Raw genomic sequence first — 23287 nt, 5'->3', positions numbered from 1 at the left:
TTTTTGTGTTTGCAATATGTCACTGAAGCATTTCACATCATAAAAAAATTAGCCATTTTGGCACCTTTTTTGTTCCTTAATGAGCCCTTAAGGGGATAAGGGGGAATGTGGCTTTCAAGTAAAAAAAATAGCAAAAATTCGTTTTTCCAAAACTTGAAGTATATATGTGTATGGCTCGTTTTCTATACTGTCAAAAAGTTTCATTGTGACAACCTATCCGGAAGTACAACAAAAAAAATTGTTTTACCAACAGCGGTGCTGCATATTGAATATCTTGAAAGGGTACAAAGATGGGTGTTTTTTGAACCTTGCTATCTTTACAGCACCACAACCAATCGGTGCTGTCTTGGGCTCGTCAGAAAGCGTGTTTCCTCACCTTCAAATATGTGCCCCAGCTCGAGTCCAGCTCCAGAAGGAATGGTATAAAATGCAAAAGTTTCTAACCCCATCCCCTTCCCATAAACAATTTGCTTACCTTTCAACTAAAATTTGTGTTTGGGCTAGTTGGTTCATACTTGAATCACAAAAAACAGCTCACAATACAGCACGGCCACTGACTACCAACTGTTTATTGTGAAGCGGCCCCACACATTATGAAGCCATAACCAACCACACACCAATCAGGGAGCGAATGAAGAAAGTAGAAGTGCCTTTCTTTCATTTTCACGGCCTAAGGGTGATGTCTAAAACAAAATTCACAGCAGGCGATCTTGCAAGAAGCACTAAAAATATCGAAGCAAAAGCACAGTCACATTCCAAAAACAGATAACGTGCTTTTCAAATCTGGAGGAGGTCATGTGCTCACAGCTTGTTTAAGAAATGCAGCCTGAGGTGCGCTTGTCCCCAGGGAACAGGCTTTTTCTTGACTGGACATTATAGCAACAGTAAATGTATGCGTTGCTAAACTGGAGCCGCAAATCTAGAAACTGAATTTTGTCAACTTGCATTTCCAAATTGAAGTTTAGGACACCGGCTGATGCTTTGAACAGGTCAGCGATGTTGTTAGCTGTTTCATGTAACCATCAGCTGCAACCTTATCTAAAACTACCAGGTAATCATCTACGTATCTGTGGACCTTAATGACATGTTTGTTATGAAGGCATTCTTGTATTTTTTGTCCATCGCTGCAAGTAGATATCACATAAAGCTGGTGCCACCAACAAGCTGATAGAGATACTGGATTTTTATATTAAGAGTTTTTCATTGAATGACACAACGGTGGACATGAGACAAAATTCTAGTATACCTCCAGATACCTGTCAGCATTTATGCCAGCTGAATTCTAGAAGTTAAAAACTCCAGACTCATCTGTCCTCTGGTGGACTCTATTAAAAAGGCTGTTATGTGGAATGATATAAAACATGTCCTCAAAATCAAGCGAGAAGGCCATGGCAGCCCCATTCAAGCCAATGCACACGTCATTCACAAATAACGAACTGCAAAGCTGGAAGGGGTCAGCTATGGGCAGGCATTTCTGGTTCACCTCACCTTGGGCTGCAGTGACTCAGGGGTCAGGGCATCCAGCTCAGTCTGTAGACGCTGGGGCAGCCCTGGCAGGAGGGAGAGTCCGCCCGAGAGGAAGACTGAGCGGGCCATCTGGCGGCGCACATCGAGCGAGCACTCCTGCAGCGCTCGCTGAAGCAGTTTGCCCAGTCCTGGGCAGTCCAGCCCCCACAGCTCGGGCCGGAACAGCCCCTCGGGGCACTGGAAGCGGCCCAGGTCCAGGCGGGCCTCCCTGCCACACAGCAACTAGCATTCAGGTTGCCTGCTAAGGTGTCTAATGTTCTTGCTATAGAAAGGTCAGGCAGATGCATTTCTTGCAAACACAAAGTGAACAAAGAAGCAAAAAGTCTCAGAGAGCTGGCCAAAGTTCTTCATTCCGTTATACTTACATGGCATTCATGAGTCATCGCCTTTTAGAACGTCCAAGTGCCTTCCATTGGATTACCATATAGGAATATTATCATACAACCCACTAATCCACCTTTTAATCTATTTTCTGGGGTCGAAATTTTGCTGGTCCACTGATAGTCACGTGGTGTTGACGATGTCATGACCTTCTCGACCAATCAGGGGATTTCGTGACAGAAAAGCCGGAAATTTTTTGCGAGTCGACTACCTAACTGCTACCACATTAACAAGTGAGGGGGGCTTGTACACTGGCCCAATTGGGAATGTAAGTCACACAACTATAAACGCCGCACGACACAAAAGACAGCCAGTTCAACCATGACAGCGATCTGCTTTACCTTTCGCATCTTTCAGGGCAACATCAGGTGTTATGGTTTGCTATGCTAGTAACGATGCAGCGCCATAATTGAAACTCAGCCCAACCATCCCAGTTAAAAGAGAGACCAATTTGAAATGGCCAAGGCACAAAACAAACCAATTGGAACCTACTGTCAAATTTAAACAGCGGTTACTGTGTCACCTTGAGCATTAGATTTATGTAAATTTTCCTTCACAGTCCAAGTGTTGATGTACTTGAGCAACTCATTTGTACTTTTCCTTTTTTGGTCTGATTGCTCGTAATTTTTGGAATTGTTTAATTGGATTTATGATGTGTTGCAACATTTTCGACTTTGTGTTCTATGTTTTGTTTATGAAGAATCTCCCCCCCATTTATGAAATACCCTGCAAATGGTGCTTAAGGGTTGAATAAATAATGATGACGATGAACTGGATATAAGTTGTGAGAAGAGCCAGTTGGCTTCACCCTGCTGTAAATGACGTCAAAGGGGGCATGGCCCGATGTGCAAAATCAAAATCGTTCACTTTCACTTCTGAACTGGTTTTACTTGTGACGAGCAGTCCTCTGCTACCTTTCTTCTACCATTTAGAGAGGTTTTGGTTAGGCATGTGAAATATTCGATAATTTCGAATATTTGGCCAAATGATAAAGTATTTGATTCGATCTGAATGTTTGGTATTCGAAATCTCTAAGTATCAGTCTCAAGTGAATAAGCCTTTGTAAATGTTGCTGCGCATGGTTTCGGTTTGGTGTACCTCCTCCGGGATGGAGTCCTCACTCCATGAACGCTTCCTAGGCGTACACGCAGCGCGTGTGTTGGAGTCAGTTAGCGCATGCTCGCAGCAGCAGATGAGAGCACGTGCAGCACCCAGATCTGTACCTGCCAGGTGTCTGCAGCTGTGCTACCCGTGGTGCGCACGCTCTGTAACTGGCACAGCGGCGTGCATCAATAGAAAGATTTATTAGCACAGCACGATCCACTTGCGCCAATGTGCACATGCTGGCCGGTTCCCACAGGGCGAAGAACTGCACATGCGCAGTGGCTCCCTGCGGGGAAGTGGTTCACACCATGCTTAACTCTCTCTAATCAGAGTACGTGCGGCACCCTTGATTTCTGTGGAACAAGTCTGCGGTGACTGCAGCTGCTGCAGCCGTGCTTCTCCGCATGAAATTTGCTAAACAAATGCAACGACGTGAGCGTGAAGAGGAGCTAGCACAAAACATATGGAGATGAGTGTCCCTCTCCAACAAATTATGCGAGGCAGTGCTAGGCGCATGGTGCGTGTGCTTAGCAGGTGTCGCGGAATCACTTAAAAGCAACAGCTGCGCAACAGTGCAATTGAAGTTAAGACTTCCTACAGTCAAACCCCCATATATCAAACGGGAATTAGTATGATATATTGTGTAATTCGAGATACAGCTTTAACGAATTTGACAATGTACAAACTGCACCTCATTAAAAGCATTCTTTATCTGCTAAAGACATGTACAGCGGGACTATTAGTGCGACATATAGTCGCTCATCTTCTTCTGGTTTTTGACTTTGAAAGCATTATTGAGCATACACTTTTCAATTTTGTCAAGGGACTGAGAACAGCTCAGCCCACAGCTTTCTATGGACGCGCAGCAGCGGCGAACAATGCTCGGCGCGCTAAGTGTATCGGGACACGATTACTGTCACCGGTGACATTCCTAGTCAGATTGGCAATGATGTGTTCGTCAGCAAGCTCTCCGGTAGTCGGAACATCGTCGTCGACGGAGACGTCTGTTGCTGCAGTCCCATCACCAACGGCACCTGGAAGCTCTAAAAGCTGGCTGTAGAAATCATAAAGTTCATCAATTGGTTCACTGCTATCGAGGGGTTCACTGCAATTGTTAGATGAGCTTTGAAGATATTGGCAGGTTCTGTTGCTTCACAGCAGCCATCTTTTATGGAGCGGATGAGCTCAGCGCTCCCACAACGTAAAGTGCCGACTCCTGGGCGTACGCGCCAAGCGTCGGCGCTCTTGGTGTACGCCAGAACGGGCATTGAAAAGGGGCATGCATCTTCCCCTCTTGAGCCAACAGAGAGAATTTCAAGCCATGAAGAGAAGGGATTGGGGGGGCGCTGAAAGCACAACTTAAACCGCGAAGAAAAGTTTGGGGAACCTGAAAGAGCTTCAAGCCAAGGAGAAAAAAGTCACCGAGAGCCCCGCGATCCTCCGATTGTTGTAAACCAGACCCCACTTCCGACGAGTATGCGAGTGCCCGTGCGCTGACGCCGATATCTAGCACGGTCAGATATCGGTGCCTCGCTGAAGTTTGCTGGCATCTCCTGCATTGTGCATGTGCAGGCCGGTTCTGGCGCACGCCAAGAGCGCCGACGCTGAGCGTGTACGCCCAAGAAGGGCCCTTGGAGTTGGTGCTTAACAAGCACACCGAGTAGCCGAGCGCCGAGCACACTGAATGAATCAACGAATGAATTAATGAGCTGTTTATATAGAAAGGGAAACTCAAGACCGTTTGTTGGGGAATTGGGTTGTTAAGGAGGGGAAAAGTATAGGTCTATTGATACATGAAGGGACGGCATAGGTGGTTTAGCCACGCTTTACACTGCTTTGTAGAGGCCACTTATCTTGGCATATTTGCCAATATCTCCCAAGATGCCGTTCGCTCTGGCTCTCATCAATGCACAAAATTCCTCACCATCGGTGGGAAAACCATGCTTGGTGACGAGATCGTTGCGTCCCTTGCGGCACTCTGAACAATGCCAAACTAGGTGGTACGGGTCAGCACGACACGTACAGCCGCAGTACGGGCACTTCACAACGTCAATATTGCCCGCTTGATGCCAGCGAGGGCCAGTAAGCCATTTCGGGATGATGTTTGGTGTGTAAGCAGCATCGGCGATGATCTTATTAATGAAGATCTGCTCATGCCGTGTGGGAGCAGCTGAGGTATCAAGGTAACCCGGTGGTGCAACGGCCGTAAGTCGTGCACTGCTCCTCTGTTTGGCACACTCTAGCCTGCACGTTAGGACAGCCAAGTTGTTGGACATATCAGCAGAGTCATCAGTAACGGCGGGGTATTCCAGCGGAGGAAGGAGCGAGACACTCTCCCGAGTTGTGTTGTGAGCGGACTGGTTCCTGTCATCATCGCCAGTGTGTTCAGGGATCCACGTGAGGCAGATGTGCAGATTGCGTGTTGAGAGGGTTCTGATTATAGAAGTAATCTTCTGTGCAATTAAGTGGGTCGAGAATGGTCTGTGGAGCTCGCGTGCAGCTTCATGTGAATCAGAGTATTCGGATTTTGCGTGACATGTCAGTTTGTAGCAATTGATTGCCGACCAGAAAGTTTTCCACCTGCAGTACAGCGCCGTATATAGCGAGCAGCTCCCCTTCCTTTATGCACCCATCGGGTGCACAAATAGTAAGGCAGCCGTTGAAATCGAGATTCTCACGGCTGCGCCATGCCATTGATATGGTGCCATCTTTTTCAGGGATGCACCTACGTATACGTCCTCCTCATCTTGTTCTCTATCAGCGGCCGTATCATCCGCATAGATCGCGAATCTTGCTGCACTGTCTTGTTCTAGGCGTCCTGCTGCCTTCGCCATCGCCAAGTTAAACAGTAAAGGGCTGAGGATTGAGCCCTGAGGAACTCCCCTGTCGGGATAGTATGTGCGAGGGTTCCATTCTTGGGTACTACAGTTAAGCCATATGGGTCTGCCCTGGAGAAAGTTACGTATCCAGTTCAGCGTCCGCTGACTGGGGTAGGCCTGGGCAAGCTCCGCAAGGATGACGTTTTGACCTACATTGTCAAAAGCATTTCTCATGTCGACCGCGAGGACGTAATCAGGCACGAGGTGTCGGGAAGTTCGATTAATGACTCGCCGAAGCAGCCATAAGCAATCTTGTGAACTCACTCGAATTGGGGCGAAAGCCGGTTTGCACACTGAATGAAGCAGTTGCGTGAATGAGAGATAACCATATGAAGTTGCACGTGGCTGTGAGAGAGAGAGAGTGCGCGGTTGGACCACTTTCGCTAGGGGTGGCCGGTTGGCTGTCTGAGGGAGCGAGAGCAGCGCTGTGCGAGTGCTGTTGGTTTGAAGAACCACGTTGCGCATTCAAAATACAATGCAATGCACCAACTAGCCCAGCAAGAAGTTCTTCTAAACCTAAACTACCAGAGTGCTGTTGGGCTAAACCACTTTGTCGGCGGGGGGGGGTGTTGGCGCAGCTCTCCCGGCCGCCGCGCGGGAAAGCCAACTTCAGGGCCGGTTTTGCACGGCTTGAAGTTGGATATATCGAGCGCGGCTGCTATTTTTGTTCGATATGTTCGTATTTTTGCTGTACATTCTCATTTTAACAATACAATGTTCATAAAGTGTTCGATATACGGAGTAATTCCATGTAAACGGGTTCAATATAGTCTGGTTTGACTGTATTGGAGGCCCTGCACATAGGTCTCACACCCCATAGATACGTTGGCACCGCACGTAGGTTGGCTCCCCCAATTTCCAATGGCCATTGTTGTCAAAAGTTGACACATCTTCAATGAGTGTGACAAGGCTTCAGTGCATTCTCTCTTTTTCTCATGTAATGGTCTAGTGTGCTCAAGAAATACATGATTATGACAATGCTTATTGTGCTGTTCAACCTTTTTTGCGTGCCAGCGCATTCAAAATATTCACTTCAAAATTATTCGAAGAAAACTCCTTTTCACTTCGAGAGTAAAGCTTGCACATGGCACATGGCCATGTGCCATGGCACATCATCGTACATGGAGCTCTGGTGGGGATGCCCTACTAGGCCAGTGTGTGTGTGTTAGAAAGCCTCCACATGCAATGTTGCCTTTTTGTTTTCTTTATCCCGGCATCGTAGTGAACACAGTGTGTCTTCGCAACTGATGTTTCCATGTTGGCTAAAGTACAGGTTGGCACCTTGCTGAAGGGACAGCTTTTTTTTTTTAATTTGTTCCTCAGACAGTGTCTAAGAGGAGGCCAAGGCCCCTTGTACAAGTTTTTGCAGCTACGAACACAACTCAGAGATGATACTTCGGTCAGTAGTAGAGATACAATGTAAACAACTCTTTAAAAGACAAAATTGTACCATCCTGCACATCAGTCTCAAATGAATCAAAATTGTAATCGCACGAAAGAAAACACACCTTCTGTTAACACATCCAGGTGTGTATACAAAGGGCACAGGCAACAGGAAACATGAGGTGCGAAACCGGCACTACAAACATCAAAACCAATACACGAGAAAAGCAAAACTAGAACACCCGAACAATTTTGTATCTAATGGCAAGCATTACATACAATATTCCATGTGTAAACCGCGGAACACGGATTGGCGATTCAAAAGATCTGGTAACGGTCTAGTAATAACATACCATTGAGTTGTATATGAAATTACTGAATTAACCAAGAAGTGTCTGCATTCACATTTAAAAAAAGTAAAGGATTTGTTGAAATCGATGTGCATTCCAGAGCTATTCAACAGTTTCTTCAGATGCTTGTGAGGCCTCTCGGTACCAAAAATTGCGATAGGCAATACCAGTAATATGCGCAAAAAGTAAGAAGCTGCCATTTTGTGATGCCATTTTGTGATGCTAAGGACAATAGGTAGTCGCTGGTGTGGTTTCATTTTCGTACTTGGTTCTAAAGCTCATGTCATTTTTAGGCGATTTTTTCTGGAAAAAAAAAGGTGCGTGTCAGAACCGAGTAAGTATGGTACTTTTTTTTTGTGCACTGAAAGCTCGTTAATTCGAACGTCATTGATTCGAATTTCTGAATAATTCGAACTGCACGACTTAGTCCGTCCACGCTCCATAGCAGTCTATGTGAAATCAGGAGGATGCTTATGCTTCGCTCTAAGAGTAAACGCGATAGGGCCTTTTCTTCTTTTTTTCTCTTTCTCTCACTTTCACGTTCAATTTTTGCCCCTCTAACATGCTTGAACCAACGACCATTTGTGGCATATGCGTCGCTTGCCTGCCTGGCACGCAGAGGACTGTGTTTAGACCCCAATGTCGGCGAATTTCTTTTTTCATTTGTAACTTCTGGGAATATTTCTGTCATGTTTCTGAGCCCTTCCTATCAATCCTAGGTCACAGTGATGGCTTTTCAACCAAACGAGCTCTATAAGCTATAGCGTAAAACATAGGCTGTTAATTCGAACCTGAATGGGTTGTCCAATAATTCGAACTATGCATCACTGTGCCTGGGTGGCCTACGCATATGGCGAACCAAGCAACGTTCCTGCGAGGCCACTGGCGAGGCGCGATACAGGGTAAATAGGTGAGGGCGGGAATCAGACACGCCGCAGCGTCTCCAAAACTCCGAATACAAAACTACGGGGTCATGCTGGAAACCGAGACTTTCGCAAAACGAATCATGTGGAGTTCTCGTTGATGTTTGCTAAGCGTCTCTGTCTCGGTTTTCCAGAGCCCTCATGTCCTGTGCGATAAGCTGCAGCCATGGCGGTCACCTTGCGCAGTGTGCCCCAGTGCAGTGATTTAGAAGTGTCATCCGATTGTGGTAATTACCACAGTGCAACGCCTCAAGACTGAAAGCACCCACGAAGTCAATGCTGGTACATTACTGAAACAGGATATAGCCAAAAAAATGTGCTCTTTGGATTGGAAGTTTGCGATTCAGGGGTGGAAGGCTGGAAAATCGGGGAATGTACTTGAGGCTGTGCTGGCGACTTTCACTTTTCGATCTAAATGATCATGCAACCTCCACAACTCGCAAGTGCAAGTCCCGGAGGTTTAAAAAAAGTGACAGCTGCGGAACGGCCACATGCTGCTCAATTTTTCACCCATTTCGACCTCACGCTCACAGGTGGTTGCAAGCCCTTCGCGACTTTAGTGCAGCCCTCCATTGTGCAAGTTCGGACAAGCTGTACACTACCTGCCTTTTCTTCAGTTTTAAAGATGAAGTACTGGCGTTCCAATAAGTTCGGGGTTTTTAGAAGAGAAGGTGTTGGCCATTGCCTTCCGGAAAAAAAAGAAGCAGGTGATGACTGATCTATTAGAACATTAAAATAGTGTCATTTCGCTACCTAACTCCTTCTCGATCGCAGAGTACCACATATTCTGTTCACTTTCGTTAGTTCGAACTTCGGTTAATTCAAACTGCGTAGGCATCTCCGTGAAGTCCGAATTAACAAGCTTTTACTGTATTGCTGTATATATTTTTATACGTGTTCATTGTTTATAACTGCATTATTATTGTGCTCTGTTTATACACTGCCTGCATTTCTTGCTGGTCCTATTTTATTTTGGCTTTCTTCTTGTTAGTCTATACCTACACTTGTTTTTTTTTCTCGTTCCAACTAGTATTCTAGTCACACATTTCCCTCTTCTTAAGCTTCACTTGCTTTAACAGTGTTGTGTTGTTGCTGCCAAGTTCATTTCTGTTTCGATAGCACTTTTTATGTATTACCCTATGTCTGGTTTATGGTTTATGGGGGTTTAACGTCCCAAAACGACTCAGGCTATGAGAGATGCCGTAGTGAAGGGCTCCCCGGAAATTTCGACCACCTGGGGTTCTTTAACGTGCACCGACATCGCACAGTACACGGGCCCCTAGAACTTCGCCTCCATCGAAATTCGACCGTCGCGGCCGGGATCGAACCCGCGTCTTTCGGGCCAGCAGCCGAGCGCCATAACCACTCAGCCACCGCGGCGGCGTATTACCCTATGTATATTCATGTGAATTTGCACTCAAACAAACCAGTGCAAAAAACATGGACTAAGAAAGAAGAGGACAAACACAGCACTGTCTCGTAACTGAAAGGTTCATTAAACGACAGTGGCACATGTACACTCTCGAGGTGCACATGCGAGAAAGGAGGTGTAAAAGAAAAACCATAAAACGGGTGCCACCGATAATGCCAAGCCAAAACTGCAGATTCCCTATCACTCCACCTCTCCAGATATGAAAGACTTCAGAAACTTCCCCTGTTAACTTATCAGGATGACAAAATAAAATCTGAGCACCATGGGAGAGCAGGTTACACAATGATTTCATTGTCTTTTTACTTTTATCTCCTTCCTTCAGTCCCCATGTGGGGCAATGTGCTGACATGTGGGGCAATGTGCCCCACATTTATGCACCAGCCTGTCTGGCCCAGGACCACACAACAGCACCCTGTGCCATTGTTGTGCCACATATGTGGACAGAAGGATGGACACGACACCGCATATCAACCGGTCATGCAGACGCCTTTCCTTCTACTGCAGGCTATCTTATCCTGGACCATCCCCACCACACCTTTCAACGTTTTCCGTTTGCGACCCTCTGCTGTGCGCGGCGCCGAAGAATCCGCCTGGCTGCCAGTTGAGTCTACGAGCTACCACGCAGACGACGAACTTCACCTGCATCCGTTGCTTCCGGCAGTGAACAGGATCATCACCTGGCAACGTGGTGCCAGTACCAGCGCGGAAGTTCCCCGACTACAAAAGCCGCTGCGCCGCTGGAGCCATTTGGGGCACGACACCGCATATCAACCGGTCATGCAGACGCCTTTCCTTCTACTGCAGGCTATCTTATCCTGGACCATCCCCACCACACCTTTCAACGTTTTCCGTTTGCGTCCCTCTGCTGTGCGCGGCGCCGAAGAATCCGCCTGGCTGCCAGTTGAGTCTACGAGCTACCACGCAGACGACGAACTTCACCTGCATCCGTTGCTTCCGGCGGTGAACAGGATCATCATCTGGCAACGTGGTGCCAGTACCAGCGCGGAAGTTCCCCGACTACAAAAGCCTCTGCGCCGCTGGAGCCATTTGGGGCACGACACCGCATATCAACCGGTCATGCAGACGCCTTTCCTTCTACTGCAGGTTAGTTACCTACCCTGTGCCACATGTTTTCGCACTAGTGATCGCTTCCTGCTAGCGGTGTCGTGCCCCAAAGACGCCAAAGACGCCATTGTCTTTTGCCATAGATTGTTATGTATTGCCTCCTCCTTTTGTCTTCACGCCCATTTTGCTTCTCTTTTGCTCATTTTATCTGGAGATATCGAACTAAACCCAGGCCCTACCGAAAACGATGCCCCTCCGACCCTCGAATCTATCTCACAGGCCATATTACGCATAGAATCGAGCCAGAACACTATACTTTCTGAGCTCGCCTTGATCAGGTCGACACAAACAACCATTGAAGACTCTGTGCGTCGTCTTTCATCACGCGTCGAAGTACTCGAAAAAAATTGTTGAAAACAACCCTGAAAATGATGCCGCATCTAAAGCTACCCCGGACTTGACTAAACTTTCTTCTGACGTCAAACTGCTGACGACCAAGTACGATGACGCCGAAAATCGCTTACGCTGCTCGAACTTATTGTTCTTTGGAATCACAGACGATCTCGGTGAAACTTGGGCACAATCTGAAGAACGCGTTGTTTCTTTCTGCTCGGACAAGCTTGACATTTCAATTGAAAATCATCAGATCGAACGTGCGCATCGATTGGGTCGATTCGAGGTAGGCAAAAACCGCCCAATCATTGTAAAGCTAACGCATTTCAAAGACAAATCAGGGATATTGCTTGCTGGTCCGAAGCTGAAGGATACATCGTTTTCTATCCGCGAGGATTATTCAGCCAAGGTACGCGTGGCTAGAAAGAAACTTTTCACTTATGGTCAACAAAACAATGCCTCTTTCAAGATTCGTTTTGACAAGCTGCTGATTGGCAAAAAGGTTTTCACTTATAATGCAGATACGGATTCCGTTGTCGAACTAAAACCATAGCGATTACTGAAAACACCGAGACCCCCACAATCGCCTCATTCCAATCCTTCACAGCGCAATCGCTCAATCGATACCTACAATAATGTTTCGCTTTTGCTGACAAATATTCGGAGTTACCTGCCCAAAAAAGAATCGGTTGAGGCGCTTCTCGACGACCACAGCACTGACATCGCATTATTCACTGAATTCTGGCTAACATCCGATATAGATGATATCGAACTTTTGCACGACAATCAATCATTTCACTCCTACCGGCGAGACAGAGTTGGTCGTCGGGGAGGCGGCATTCTCGCTCTGGTGAAAACAAGCCTTTCTTCTACCCCAGTTGATATCAATTGCCATAGCGAAATACTCTGCATCAAATTTAATTTTCCCTCTTGCACCAACATTCTAATTGCATGCTATCGAGCCCCCGACACGGATCCTTCTTTCATAAGCGACCTTCACTCTGTTCTTGAAGATTTGCAGTCTAGATTCTCTCATGGCAACTTCATACTCTGTGGCGACTTCAATTTTCCAGACATCGATTGGGATAACTTGACTGCGTCATCTCGTCCATCAAAATATTTCTTGGATCTGGTCCTTACGTTTAACCTTACCCAAACAGTGTGTGCACCAACTCGAGGCTCAAACATACTAGACCTCGTCCTTGTATCCAATCCAGAATTAGTTCAATCGCTTTCGTGTACTAGTGGTCTAAGTGATCACTGTATCATAACTTTCTTTAACTTTCATGGTAAAAGAATGCAGCGCGAAAAAAACAAGGACGAACAGAAGTGGACAGGACAGGGCGCTATTTACTTGGTCACGTGGGTGTTGGACTGCGTTATATAAGCTGCTCATCTTTCTGAATAAATGTGTTGGTAGTCAGCGCCCTGTCCTGTCCACTTCTGTTCGTCCTTGTTTTTTTCGCGCTGCATTCTTTTACCATGTTCACTGACCAACAAGCCCAAACAGCCGCTTTAGTTCATAACTTTCAACCTGTCCATTGAAATTCCTATACGCCAACCGTCTGTTAAATACATCCGTGATTATTCTAAGGCCGATTTCCCAAGCATTAACTCCCACCTTGAAGAATTTCTTCAGACGTTTCAAATTTCCATACATAGCAGATCCGTGAATAACAACTGGTGTCTATTTAAAGAGAAAATGTTATCGCTTATAGAAGCTTACGTCCCGCTCATCTGCATTCGTGGGGATGCCAATAAACCATGGTACTCAAATGCGCTGAGGAAGTTGTCGCGAAAGAAAAAACGCCTATTCCGTAACGCAAAGAAATCAGGATGCGCTAGGAAGTGGGACAAATACCTTGCAAGTCTGCACGAATACACGCAGTTATTACGATCTTCAAAACGAAAATTCTACTGTCACGATCTCGTTGAGATAATGCGGGTAAACCCCAAGAAGTTTTGGAACTTGCTCACGCCCAATAAAAACAGTTCGCACAATATTTCCCTGAAGGCACGAGACGGCTCCGATGTTCCAATTTCCGAGCGCTCCGAAGTCATGAATTCCTATTTCACGTCCGTATTTACCCAGGAGCCAACAGCAAGCATTGTTTCCGTGCCAAGTCTAAACTTTGCACTTATGCCACCTGTTACCATCACAGCAGAGGGAATTTTAAAACTCATAGATAATCTAAAGATATCCACTTCCCCTGGACCAGACAACCTCCCTGCTAAGATTTTTAAAGCAACTAAATATTTCACGAGCCAAATCTTACAACTCATTTTTGCCCAGTCTCTTAATACTATGTATCTCTTGTAAACTTTTCGAACATATAATATACTCGCACATCGCATCTCACCTTGACCACAACCGTTTCTTCTTTCCCAATCAGCATGGTTTCAGGGCAGGTTTTTCGTGCGAAACTCAGCTGTTCGAACTTACAACTGATCTTCACCTAAATCTAGACTCCGCCTTCCAAACCGATATAATTTATTTAGATTTCGCCAAGGCATTCGATCGCGTCCCTCACCAGCGTCTCTTTTCCAAACTCTCAGCTCTGTCACTTGACCCGCTTGTCTTATCCTGGATCCACTGTTTCTTAACCAACCGCTTGCAATTCACCGTCATCGCCAGTCATGCATCTCAAACTACTAGAGTAATCTCCGGGGTTCCCCAAGGATCGGTTCTTGCTCCATTACTCTTTTTAATCTTCATCAACGATTTGCCATCTGGTATTTTATCATCTGTCCGTCTCTTTGCGGATGACTGCGTCATTTATCGCCGCATCAACAATAGCAGTGATCAGGAATTATTACAGGATGACCTAAGCCAAATTCAGAAGTGGTGTTCCGACTGGCTAATGCAGCTCAACGTTTCTAAATGTAAGTTCATGCACATCTCACGTAAACGTTCGATTCTTCATTTTTCGTACTCCCTGAACTCCATAGCGCTGTCTCAAACAAATTCATACCGGTACCTCGGCATCGAGATAACAACCAACCTAACCTGGGTTAATCACATCACGAAACTATGTGCTAGTACCTCCAGATCACTCGGATTCATCAGGCGATCACTTTCCATGTCCACAGCAGCCACCAGACAACTAGCATATGAAACGTACATTCGAACTAAACTAGAATACGCCTCAACAATATGGAATCCTCACCAAGCCTACTTGATAGATTCACTCGAAGCCATCCAGAATCGGGCAGCACGCTTCATCACCTCACAGTATAAATCTCAGCTCAGCATCACAGCGTTGAAATCATCTCTCGGCATCAAGTCATTAGCCTTTCGCAGGAAAACTTCAATTCTTTGTCTTTTTCACAAACTGTACTTTAACTTTCCAGCACTTCGAGAAAACCTTCTACGAGCTCCGGTACGATCACCTCGTCGTTTATTTAACTCCTTAAGCATACAGCGTTTGCACGGCTCCACCAATTATTTCAATAAATCTTTCCTTCCCAGTGCTGTAGAAAGCTGGAATAACCTCCCCGAACACATTATCATTGAGACTAATCCTTCCAGATTCAGACAGCTCCTAATCGACCATCTCAACGACAAATAATTTTTTCCTGCACCCTATGCCAGCTTCCAAGCCCTGCTAACTGACCATCCTGTGCTACTTCCAAAGTTGCAATTTGTTTTTGTTTATATTTCTGCTACACTCTGTCATGACATGATTATTTGAATTTGTTACTTCTGTCTTTTTTCGTCTTCTTCTACTTTTTTTTCTATTCTATATTTTCTATATTTTTCTGTATTTTTATATTCTTCTATATTTATATTCATTCTATTTATATTCATGTATGACGGCTGAACACCCCTGTACCACCCCCCCCCCCCCTTATGTAATGTCCCTGACGGGACCCTTAAGGGTTAATAAATGATGATGATGATGAACAGTAAAAAGAAAATGAAATCAGTGTGTAAGAGCTGTTCCATGATGTTGAGATTTTATTTTGCCATCATACCTGGAGATGATAGGGAATCTTCCTTTTTGTTTTGGCCTTAGGTGTACTAACACCAGCGTTCTGGTTTTTCTTGGTCTCCCGCATGCACATACCTTGAGGCTTGTAAATGTGCTACTGCCGTTTTATAAACTTTCTTTTGTCCTTTTCTCTCTTAGTCTATGTTTTTCATGCTGGTTTATTTGAGTATACTTAGGGTATTACGTATTTTACGCACGGCCTCCCCCTCCTCCTTTGAGGGACTTTAGGCATACTCTGAACAAATAAATAAAATAAACAGATAGCCTCCAGCACATGTTCAGTGGTGCAGCCCATTGAAAGGCTGGACGCTCACATGTGGTGGGCAGGTGGCTGGAAGAAGTGGCCCAGCGGCAGGCAGCACTCGTAGGCGGTTGGGTCGGCGTGGCAGGCGCCCAGCTCGGTCCGGTAGTCGGGTGCCACATAGCACGCCTGCTGCTGCACCCACCGCACCAGGTACAGCTCCAGCTCACCAAATAGGCTGTTGTGGGGGGAAGGATGGGAATAAGTTTCATCAGTGGCGGCAATTCTTTAAGGGGGTTGCGGCATTCAACACCAACTTTCTTATTTTTGATGAATTTTGATGAAACTTTTTCTACATGCTAGTAATGCTTGCAAAGTAATACAGGATGTACTACATCCGCCACTATGGACAGGGGTGACACTGGACAACACAGTCAAGTGTCGATTACATTACACATAAATAGTCGCGCATGCTGAAGAAGGGACAGCTGTTGCTGTAGCTTAGTTGGCAGAGCACTGGACGCGAAATTTGGAGGTCGTGGATTTGGATTCTACCAGACAGCATATGGCTGTTCTTTCCTTTGCTTTCTAATCAAATATCTTAAGTCATTACCCTTTTGTATTCCCCAGTCACGCGCCTTGATGATTTGTGCGTCTTACAGGCTGACCTTGACAAAATTTGTGACTGGTGCTTGAAGTGGGGCATGGCACTAAATGTATCTAAGTGTTTCCATGTGCAATTTACAAAAAAAAAAAGAAAATTTTAGGATCTTACTTCTTAAGCCATGACGCTATCCAAACTATAGATAAGGTTAAGTATCTTCGTACTCAGCATCCCTAGATTGGACAGCCCACGTTGACATGAAAACTGCCAAAGCTTCTCGTCTTTTGTATTTTTTGCAATGGAATTTCAAAAGCTCTCCCCAGGTACTAAAAGAAACATTATATTTAACAAATGTCAGGCCAGTATTAGAATACGCTTGTGTAGCATAGGACCCTTTCACGGGTACACTCATTGACAAGTTAAAAAGGGTACAGAAACGTGCTGCAAGGTTTGTGACTGGGAATTACAATTTTCATATAAAGAGCTCAGAAACCGAAGAAAAATTTGCAGGCTGAAGTTTCTGCATAGCATTTACAATGATTGTACCGGTATTAATAAAAACACTTATTTAAAGCAGCCATCTAACATTTCGAAGAGACTAGACAACACGAAAAAGATTAAGAGTATCAATGCCACATTAATGTATTTAGGTATTCGTTTTTCCCTAACACAATTCTCGACTGGAATAAGCTTCCGAATTATGTTGTTTGTGCACCTTATTTCCAAAGTGCTGTTGAAATGGTGATCTGATGTATTTCTTCCAGGTCTCGTACATTTTAGCAGCGCTGTGCCGATCTATGTTACGTATTTTTTTAGTCTACTTATAGTATTGTTGTTACCTTGCTGACATGTTTCCCAATATCTTCTTTGCACTGTTATTGTATGTACATATATCCCCCTACAATAATGCCTCATGGACGCTGTAGATACTTGCAATAAATTAGTGTCCCTTTGATCAAAACCACAAGTAAAAAAAAACACACACCCCCAATGCTCTTTGGTATCGCTGACTGTTTGCTTCTGTCATGTACATGTACAGTAAAACCTCGTTACTTTGAAGTCATTGGGACCGCGCAAAATATTCGAATGAACCGAGTTTTCGAATTAACCAATCAGAGCAAAAAAATGCACCCAGACAAAAAAATTTGTTGCGAGAGCGCAGTAACTGTCTGCTTCTGGGAAAATAGCGCAAAAGACAAGAACAGCAAAGAAAGGAAACAACAGGACCAGCGCTAACTCACAACTAAAGGTTTATTCACAGGAAGCATGGATGGTGAGGAAAAGTAAAAGTGCCCGAAGCAGAGGAAATGCAGTTCAACACGATTGCAAGATGGGCGAGTTGGTGATACATACTCCTAAGGAAATAGTGCAAAAGATGAGGACAGCAATGAAAGGAAACAACAGGACCAGTGCTAACTCATAACTAAAGGTTTATTCACAGGAAGCAAGGATGGTGAGAAAAAGTAAAAGTGCCCGAAGCAGAAGAAATGCAGTTCAACGCGATGGCAAGACAGGCGAGTTGGCGATACATACTCCTAAGGAAATAGTGCAAAAGATGAGGACAGCAATGAAAGGAAACAACAGGACCAGTGCTAACTCATAACTAAAGGTTTATTCACAGGAAGCAAGGATGGTGAGGAAAAGTAAAAGTGCCCGAAGCAGAAGAAATGCAGTTCAACACGATGGCAAGACGGGCGAGTTGGTGATACATACTCCTAAGGAAATAGTGCAAAAGATGAGGACAGCAATGAAAGGAAACAACAGGACCAGTGCTAACTCATAACTAAAGGTTTATTCACAGGAAGCAAGGATGGTGAGGAAAAGTAAAAGTGCCCGAAGCAGAAGAAATGCAGTTCAACACGATGGCAAGACGGTCGAGTTGGCGATACATACTCCTAAGGAAATAGTGCAAAAGATGAGGACAGCAAAGAAAGGAAACAACAGGACCAGCGCTAACTCACAACTAAAAGTTTATTCACAGGAAGCAAGGATGGTGAGGAAAAGTAAAAGTGCCCGAAGCAGAAGAAATGCAGTTCAACACGATGGCAAGACGGGCGAGTTGGTGATACATACTCCTAAGGAAATAGTGCAAAAGATGAGGACAGCAATGAAAGGAAACAACAGGACCAGTGCTAACTCATAACTAAAGGTTTATTCACAGGAAGCAAGGATGGTGAGGAAAAGTAAAAGTGCCCGAAGCAGAAGAAATGCAGTTCAACACGATGGCAAGACGGGCGAGTTGGCGATACATACTCCTAAGGAAATAGTGCAAAAGATGAGGACAGCAATGAAAGGAAACAACAGGACCAGTGCTAACTCATAACTAAAGGTTTACTCAGGAAGCAAGGATGGTGAGGAAAAGTAAAAGTGCCCGAAGCAGAAGAAATGCAGTTCAACACGATGGCAAGACGGGCGAGTTGGCGATACATACTCCTAAGGAAATAGTGCAAAAGACGAGGACAGCAAAGAAAGGAAACAACAGGACCAGCGCTAACTCACAACTAAAGGTTTATTCACAGGAAGCAAGGATGGTGAGGAAAAGTAAAAGTGCCCGAAGCAGAGGAAATGCAGTTCAACACGATGGCAAGACGGGCGAGTTGGTGATACATACTCCTAAGGAAATTGTGCAAAAGATGAGGACAGCAAAGAAAGGAAACAACAGGACCAGCGCTAACTCACAACTAAAGGTTTATTCCAGGAAGCAAGGATGGTGAAGAAAAGTAAAAGTGCCCGAAGCAGAGGAAATGCAGTTCAACACGATGGCAAGATGGGCGAGTTATACATATTTCTGGGAAAATAGCGCAAAAGACGAGGATAGCAAAAAAAGGAAACAACAGGACCAGCAATAACTCACAACTAAAGGCTTATTCACAGGAAGCAGAGGAAATGCAGTTCAACACGCTGGCAAGACGGACGAGTTGGTGATACATACTCCCAAGGAAATAGTGAAAAAGACGAGAACAACAAAGAAAGGAAACAACTTGACCAGCGCTAACTCACAACTAAAGGTTTATTCCAGGAAGCAAGGATGGTGAGGAAAAGTAAAAGTGCCCGAAGCAGAAGAAATGCAGTTCAACACGATGGCAAGACGGGCGAGTTGGTGATACATGCTCCTAAGGAAATAGTGCAAAAGACGAGGACAGCAAGGAAAGGAAACAACAGGACCAGCGCTAACTCACAACTAAAGGTTTATTCACAGGAAGCAAGGATGGTGAGGAAAAGTAAAAGTGTCTGAAGCAGAAGAAATGCAGTTCAACACGATGGCAAGACGGGCGAGTTGGTGATACATACTCCTAAAAAAATAGTGCAAAAGACGAGGACAGCAAAGAAAGGAAACAATAGGACCAGCGCTAACTCACAACTAAAGGTTTATTCACAAGAAGCAAGGATGGTGAGGAAAAGTAAAAGTGTCCGAAGCAGAAGAAATGCAGTTCAACACGATGGCAAGACGGGCGAGTTGGTGATACATACTCCTAAGGAAATTGTGCAAAAGACGAGGACAGCAAAGAAAGAAAACAGCAGGACCAGCGCTAACTCACAACTAAAGGTTTATTTACAGGAAGTAAAGATGGTGAGGAAAAGTAAAAGTGCCCGAAGCAGAGGAAATGCAGTTCAACACGATTGCAAGATGAGCGAGTTGGTGATACATACTCCTAAGGAAATAGTGCAAAAGATGAGGACAGCAATGAAAGGAAACAACAGGACCAGTGCTAACTCATAACTAAAGGTTTATTCACAGGAAGCAAGGATGGTGAGGAAAAGTAAATGTGCCCGAAGCAGAAGAAATGCAGTTGAACACGATGGCAAGACGGGCGAGTTGGCGATACATACTCCTAAGGAAATAGTGCAAAAGATGAGGACAGCAATGAAAGGAAACAACAGGACCAGTGCTAACTCATAACTAAAGGTTTATTCACAGGAAGCAAGGATGGTGAGGAAAAGTAAAAGTGCCCGAAGCAGAAGAAATGCAGTTCAACACGATGGCAAGACGGGCGAGTTGGTGATACATACTCCTAAAAAAATAGTGCAAAAGATGAGGACAGCAATGAAAGGAAACAACAGGACCAGTGCTAACTCATAACTAAAGGTTTATTCACAGGAAGCAAGGATGGTGAGGAAAAGAAAAAATGCCCGAAGCAGAAGAAATGCAGTTCAACACGATGGCAAGACGGTCGAGTTGGCGATACATACTCCTAAGGAAATAGTGCAAAAGATGAGGACAGCAAAGAAAGGAAACAACAGGACCAGCGCTAACTCACAACTAAAAGTTTATTCACAGGAAGCAAGGATGGTGAGGAAAAGTAAAAGTGCCCGAAGCAGAAGAAATGCAGTTCAACACGATGGCAAGACGGGCGAGTTGGTGATACATACTCCTAAGGAAATAGTGCAAAAGATGAGGACAGCAATGAAAGGAAACAACAGGACCAGTGCTAACTCATAACTAAAGGTTTATTCACAGGAAGCAAGGATGGTGAGGAAAAGTAAAAGTGCCCGAAGCAGAAGAAATGCAGTTCAACACGATGGCAAGACGGTCGAGTTGGCGATACATACTCCTAAGGAAATAGTGCAAAAGATGAGGACAGCAAAGAAAGGAAACAACAGGACCAGCGCTAACTCACAACTAAAAGTTTATTCACAGGAAGCAAGGATGGTGAGGAAAAGTAAAAGTGCCCGAAGCAGAAGAAATGCAGTTCAACACGATGGCAAGACGGGCGAGTTGGCGATACATACTCCTAAGGAAATAGTGCAAAAGATGAGGACAGCAATGAAAGGAAACAACAGGACCAGTGCTAACTCATAACTAAAGGTTTATTCACAGGAAGCAAGGATGGTGAGGAAAAGTAAAAGTGCCCGAAGCAGAAGAAATGCAGTTCAACACGATGGCAAGACGGGCGAGTTGGCGATACATACTCCTAAGGAAATAGTGCAAAAGATGAGGACAGCAATGAAAGGAAACAACAGGACCAGTGCTAACTCACAACTAAAGGTTTATTCACAGGAAGCAAGGATGGTGAGGAAAAGTAAAAGTGCCCGAAGCAGAAGAAATGCAGTTCAACACGATGGCAAGACGGGCGAGTTGGTGATACATACTGCTAAGGAAATAGTGCAAAAGACGAGGACAGCAAAGAAAGGAAACAACAGGACCAGCGCTAACTCACAACTAAAGGTTTATTCCAAGGAAGCAAGGATGGTGAGGAAAAGTGAAAGTGCCCGAAGCAGAGGAAATGCAGTTCAACACGATGGCAAGACGGATGAGTTGGTGATAGATACTCCTAAGGAAATAGTGCAAAAGACGAGCACAGCAAAGAAAGGAAATAACAGGACCAGCGCTAACTTACAACTAAAGGTTTATTCCAAGGAAGCAAGGATGGTGAGGAAAAGTGAAAGTGCCCAAAGCAGAGGAAATGCAGTTCAACACGATGGCAAGACGGACGAGTTGGTGATAGATACTCCTAAGGAAATAGTGCAAAAGACGAGGACAGCAAAGAACGGAAATAATAGAACCAGCGCTAACTCACAACTGAAGGTTTATTCCAAGGAAGCAAGGATGGTGAGGAAAAGTGAAAGTGCCCAAAGCAGAGGAAATGCAGTTCAACACGATGGCAAGACGGACGAGTTGGTGATACATGCTCCTAAGGAAATAGTGCAAAAGACGAGGACAGCAAAGAAAGGAAACAACAGGACGAGCGCTAACTCACAACTAAAGGTTTATTCACAGGAAGCAAGGATGGTGAGGAAAAGTAAAAGTGCCCGAAGCAGAGGAAATGCAGTTCAACACGATGGCAAGACGGGCAAGTTGGTGATACATACTCCTAAGGAAATTGTGCAAAAGATGAGGACAGCAAAGAAAGGAAACAACAGGACCAGCGCTAACTCACAACTAAAAGTTTATTCCAGGAAGCAAGGATGGTGAAGAAAAGTAAAACTGCCCGAAGCAGAGGAAATGCAGTTCAACACGATGGCAAGATGGGCGAGTTATACATATTTCTGGGAAAATAGCGCAAAAGACGAGGATAGCAAAAAAAGGAAACAGGACCAGCAATAACTCACAACTAAAGGTTTATTCACAGGAAGCAGAGGAAATGCAGTTCAACACGCTGGCAAGACGGACGAGTTGGTGATACATACTCCCAAGGAAATAGTGCAAAAGACGAGAACAACAAAGAAAGGAAACAACTTGACCAGCGCTAACTCACAACTAAAGGTTTATTCCAGGAAGCAAGGATGGTGAGGAAAAGTAAAAGTGCCCGAAGCAGAAGAAATGCAGTTCAACACGATGGCAAGACGGGCGAGTTGGTGATACATGCTCCTAAGGAAATAGTGCTAAAGACGAGGACAGCAAAGAAAGGAAACAACAGGACCAGCGCTAACTCACAACTAAAGGTTTATTCACAGGAAGCAAGGATGGTGAGGAAAAGTGAAAGTGTCTGAAGCAGAAGAAATGCAGTTCAACACGATGGCAAGACGGGCGAGTTGGTGATACATACTCCTAAGGAAATAGTGCAAAAGACGAGGACAGCAAAGAAAGGAAACAATAGGACCAGCGCTAACTCACAACTAAAGGTTTATTCACAAGAAGCAAGGATGGTGAGGAAAAGTAAAAGTGTCCGAAGCAGAAGAAATGCAGTTCAACACGATGGCAAGACGGGCGAGTTGGTGATAGCAAAGAAAGGAAACAGCAGGACCAGCGCTAACTCACAACTAAAGGTTTATTCACAGGAAGTAAAGATGGTGAGGAAAAGTAAAAGTGTCCTAAGCAGAAATGCAGTTCAACACGATGGCAAGACGGGCGAGTTGGTGATAAATACTCCTAAGGAAACAGTGCAAAAGACGAGGACAGCAAAGAAAGGAAACAGGACTAGCGCTAACTCACAACTAAAGGTTTATTCACAGGAAGCAAGGATGGTGAGGAAAAGTAAAAGTGCCCGAAGCAGAGGAAATGCAGTTCAACACGATGACAAGACGGGCGAGTTGATGATACATACTCCTAAGGAAATAGTGCAAAAGGCTAG

At 45.0% G+C, this 23287-nt stretch overlaps 1 protein-coding gene across 4 annotated transcripts in view; it reads right to left on the bottom strand.

Moving 5' to 3' along the window:
• Positions 1-23287, bottom strand: part of LOC144106925 (uncharacterized) — a 618131-nt gene that overhangs the window by 6709 nt on the left and 588135 nt on the right. For all 4 annotated transcript variants that reach the window (XM_077639887.1, XM_077639889.1, XM_077639886.1 and 1 more), the window contains 2 exons: positions 15744-15908; positions 1489-1735 (listed from right to left, as the gene is read on the bottom strand). In XM_077639887.1, coding sequence (XP_077496013.1) covers positions 1489-1735; positions 15744-15908 — 412 coding nt within the window. The remainder of the gene's footprint in view (positions 1-1488; positions 1736-15743; positions 15909-23287) is intronic.

This window comes from Amblyomma americanum, chromosome 10 (genome assembly GCF_052857255.1).
Source record: "Amblyomma americanum isolate KBUSLIRL-KWMA chromosome 10, ASM5285725v1, whole genome shotgun sequence".
Lineage (NCBI taxonomy): Eukaryota > Metazoa > Arthropoda > Arachnida > Ixodida > Ixodidae > Amblyomma > Amblyomma americanum.
The sequence above is the reverse complement of the archived record's forward strand: the minus strand, read 5'-3'. Positions and strand labels throughout refer to the sequence as shown.